At 63.6% G+C, this 4706-nt stretch overlaps 1 protein-coding gene across 1 annotated transcript; it reads left to right on the top strand.

Annotated features, from left to right (window-relative positions):
• Positions 1-4706, top strand: LOC128830975 (uncharacterized; the record flags this gene model as incomplete). The annotated part of the gene is made up of 1 exon (XM_054017009.1): positions 1-4706. A coding segment is annotated over exon 1 (4518 nt), but the record flags the coding sequence as incomplete, so codon positions are not given.

Here is a 4706-nt window from a genome sequence, read left to right as displayed (position 1 = left end):
CTGACGGAGAGCAGGAGCTCATTGCAGAGGCCGTGTACCTTTGGCCTAGTCCCTGCCAGAGGGGCGGAACCCTGAGACCGATCCAGGCCGTGTAGTGAGGCGGCCTGGCCCCCGACGGCCCCTGAGAGGGCCCGACCCCCGCACCGGACGTTTACACGTGGCGCCCAACGTGGGGCCTCCTGCCTAGCATGTGGGCACGAGCCCTAGACACCGGTGAGAAGGGGGCAATGGGGGAGAGACCTCCCGCAAGGGAGGGGGATTTACCCCAGCTCCTGACCCGCATGACCGAGAGTCAGGAGCAACAACAGGCGGCCCCGGTGCGATACCAGCAGGAGTACCAGGCCGCCCACCTGCAGCAGCAGCAGCAACTCATAGAGCAGCTGGGGGCCCAACAACGGCAGCTGATCGCGGACCTGGTTACCCAACAGCAGGATTTCCAGCAGAAGTGTATCCAGCAGCTTGCCGCGGCCCTAGTCCGCCCGGGGGAACCCCTGTCCGGGGTCGCCCCAGGGGCCCCGCGACCCAGCCCCCCAGTACGGTTGACGAAGATGGGACCCGAGGATGACCCCGAGGCTTTCCTCGTGACCTTTGAGAGGGTGGCTATTGTGGCCGGCTGGGTCCCGGAGCAGTGGGCCACCATCCTGGCCCCCTACCTAACGGGGACTGCCCAGACGGTCTACCGAGGCCTGTCGGTAGAGGCGGCCAGGGACTACAACCTAGTGAAGGCCGCTATTCTGGACGCCCTGGACGTAAGCCCCGAGACCTACCGACGACGGTTCAGGGGCCTGGCCTACTCCCCGGGGGCCCGCCCGCGGATGGTGGCTCAGGAGCTACGAGAGACCTGTCGAAAGTGGCTACAACCTGAGCGCCGGACAGCGGAGGAACTGATGGAGCAGGTGGTTCTGGAGCAATTTACGCAGGTACTCCCGCCAAGGGGAAGATCCTGGGTCCTCCGCCACCGGCCGACGACGGTCTCTGCGGCCGTCACGTTAATGGAAGACTTCCTTGCGGCGGAGGTCCCGGCGGGGGCCGCTGGTCGGGCGGTCCCGGTTCGCACGGAGCACCCCAACCCAGAAAAGAGGGGGCCGCCCTCCCGGGCAGCCCCGAGTGCTCCCGCCCGTAGCATGGAGGGCCGGGCTCGGGTGGCCGCACCCTCCGGGAGGCTCACACGGACCCCGGCAGGCCCCGCCGGGGGATACCGTCGGACCCCCCCCGTGGATGACCCCGGGGCTCGGCCGCAGCTAGAGCGAGCCACGGTGGGACCCTGCTTCTCCTGCGGAAGGTATGGCCATTTGCAGCGGGAGTGCCCGGAACGGGGGTGTGCATTTGGCCAAGTCTATTCAGGAGAAGGCCGTGCCCGACGTCCACAGGGGACCAAGATCACCGTGCCCGTGGCTGTTGACGGCCGCCAAGCGATGGCCCTCCTCGACTCAGGCTGTGGCCAAACGCTGGTCTGCCAGGCCCTCGGCCCACCAGCGGACGACCACCTGGCGAAGATTCCCCTGCAGTGTATACACGGGGATGTGCGACGCTACCCCAGCACGCGGGCCCAACTAACCATCGATGGGGTCACCCGGCAGATGACGGTGGGGCTGGCGCCCCGGTTGGCATACCCGGTGATCCTGGGGCGGGACTGGCCCACCTTTAACGCCGTTTTACGCCGCCGGCTCGAGGGTAACCCGCAGGCCACGCCAGCGTTGGGAGGGGAGTCCCCGGGGACTGAGGACGACGAGATAGACAACCCCGTCCCCGCCAATCCCCCGGGGGGGCGAGAAGACCCTCCTCGGGGGGGGGACTCCTCGGCGCCCACAGATTTCTGCCGGGACCAACGGGCCGACCCCACCCTCAGACGGGCCTACGAACAGCTGGCCTCCGTAGACGGGACTATTCTTGACCCCCAGCGTGCGGCGCAGTGGCCGCATTTTGAGTTACGACAAGAACGCCTGTACCGCGTGGAGAAGGACCCCCGTACGGGGGACATCCGGACACAGCTTCTCGTGCCGCGGTGTCACCGCCGGGCGGTCATGAAACTGGCCCACGACGTCCCGGCGGCGGGGCACCTCGGGCATGACAAAACGCTGGCCAGGATTTTGGGGCGTTTCTTCTGGCCCGGGGTATATCAAGACGTAAAGGACTATTGCAAGTCATGTCCAGAGTGCCAGTTGGCCGCCCCTGCCCAGACCCCTAAGGCACCCTTGGTGCCGATGCCTCTTATGGAAACCCCCTTCGAACGCGTGGCCGTGGACCTGGTGGGGCCCCTCCCGAAGAGCAGCGCAGGGTTCCAATACATCTTAGTAATGATGGACTATGCCACCAGGTTCCCTGAAGCCGTTCCTCTCCGGAACATCTCGGCCCGCACCATTGCTATGGAACTGGTCAAGATCTTCGCCCGCGTCGGACTGCCCCGGGAGCTACTCACGGATCAAGGGACCAATTTTACATCCCGGCTGCTCAAGCAAGTCTGTGAGATCCTAGGGGTCAAGCAACTCCGCACCTCCATCTATCACCCCCAGACCGATGGACTAGTGGAAAGGTTCAACCGGACGCTGAAAGGGATGCTGCGTCGGTTTCCCCCGGAAGACCTTCGCCAGTGGGACCAGCTCCTTCCACCCTTGCTTCTGGCAATACGAGAGGTTCCCCAGGCATCGACTAAGTTCTCCCCTTTTGAATTGTTATATGGGCGACGACCCCGGGGCCTGCTGGATCTCATGAGGGAGACCTGGGAACAGGCTCCTTCCCCGGCCCAGGGTCTCCTGCAGTATGTGCCGCAACTACAGGAGCGTCTAAGGCAGGCGGGGGATCTGGCACGGGAAAATTTAAAAGCCGCCCAGGACACACAAGCCCAGACGTATAATCGAGGGGCACAGACTCGGGACTTCCAACCGGGTGACCGGGTATTACTCCTCCTCCCGTCCAGTGAGTCGAAGATCCTGGCCCGGTGGCAGGGGCCCTATGAGGTAGTCAGGAAAGTGGGCCCGGTCACGTATGAAATAAATCAGCCGGACCGGAGGAAGAAGAACCAACGCTACCACGTCAACCTCCTGAAGCCCTGGAAAGAGCGAGAAGGGCTGTTGATCAACCCCTACCCGCCCGAACCGGAACTGGGACCCCAGGTTCCCCTTTCCGGGGACACCGAGGAACCCCAGCTCGGGGAGAACTTAACCGAGGAACAGCTCCGCCAGACTCGGTGCCTCCTCCAAGCCTTCTCCCACACTTTCACGGACCAGCCGGGACACACCTCCCTCGTACACCATCGGATCCAAACAGAACCCGGGGTGGTGATACGGGGGACGACCCGGCCCCTGCCCTACCATAGGAGACAGGTCGTGGAGAAGGAGGTGCGGGCGATGTTGGATCTAGGGGTGATAGAGCCATCCCAGAGCGAGTGGCGTAGCCCCGTGGTGTTGGTGCCTAAACCCGACGGGTCACAGCGGTTCTGCATTGACTTCCGCCGCGTCAACGCCATCTCCAAATTTGATGCCTATCCCATGCCTCGGATAGATGAGCTGTTGGCCCGCCTGGGAGGGGCCCGCTACATCACCACCCTGGACCTGAGTAAGGGCTACTGGCAGATCCCCCTAGAGCCCGCCTCCCGTGAGAAGACTGCCTTTGCCACCCCCACAGGTCTCTATCAGTTCACCAGGATGCCCTTCGGCCTCCACGGGGCCCCGGCCACCTTTCAGCGCCTGATGGACCGCCTCCTCCAGCCCCATCAAGAATACGCGGCCGCGTATTTAGACGACGTTGTCATCTATAGTCCGCAATGGGAGACCCACCTGGAGAGAGTCGCAGCCGTCCTGAGATCCCTGCGGGAGGCCGGCTTAACCGCCAATCCAAAAAAATGCCGCATCGGCTGGCAAGAGACTAAGTACCTGGGGTATGCTATCGGGCATGGGCAGGTAAAACCCCTGATCGGGAAGGTCCAGGCAATTGCAAACTGCCCCCCGCCAACCACAAAGCGCCAGGTGCGGCAATTCCTAGGCTTGGCCGGATATTATCGGCGGTTCATCCCCCAGTTCGCGGCAATCGCAGCCCCCTTAACGGGGCTCCTAACAAAGGACAGCCCACGGCAGGTGATCTGGACTACCGAGTGCGACAGGGCCTTTCGGACTCTTAAGAAGTGCCTCTGCAGCGAGCCGGTCTTGTATAGCCCCGATTTTAACCTGCCATTTGTCTTGCAGACAGACGCCTCGGAAGTGGGACTCGGGGCGGTCTTATCCCAAGACGTAGGGGGCGAGGAACATCCCGTCCTATACATTAGCCGGAAACTGTTCCCACGCGAAAAGAACTATGCGGTGGTCGAGAAAGAGGCCCTAGCCGTGAAGTGGGCTTGTGAAGCTCTCCGCTATTACATCCTGGGAGTCCCCTTCACCCTAGTCACCGACCACTCCGCCCTTCAGTGGTTAGGCCGCATGAAGGACCACAACATGCGGCTGCAACGATGGTACCTGGCGCTCCAGCCGTTTGCTTTCACGGTCCGCCATCGGGCTGGTAAGGAGCACGCAAACGCGGATTTCCTTTCCCGGTTGGGGGGTGTGGAATGGGCTGGCCCCGCTGCACGGGAACCAGCCTTGGGGGGGGGGTCGTGTAGTGAGGCGGCCTGGGCCCCGACGGCCCCTGAGGGAGAGGAGCCTGAATTGGCACCCAAGTGGGCGGAGCCACCGCCACCTGTTCCCGCCCCCCGGAAGTCAAGGGGCGGGACAGGA

This window comes from Malaclemys terrapin, chromosome 1 (genome assembly GCF_027887155.1).
Source record: "Malaclemys terrapin pileata isolate rMalTer1 chromosome 1, rMalTer1.hap1, whole genome shotgun sequence".
Lineage (NCBI taxonomy): Eukaryota > Metazoa > Chordata > Testudines > Emydidae > Malaclemys > Malaclemys terrapin.
Note: the sequence above shows the minus strand (reverse complement) of the source record. Positions and strands in the feature narration are given on the sequence as shown.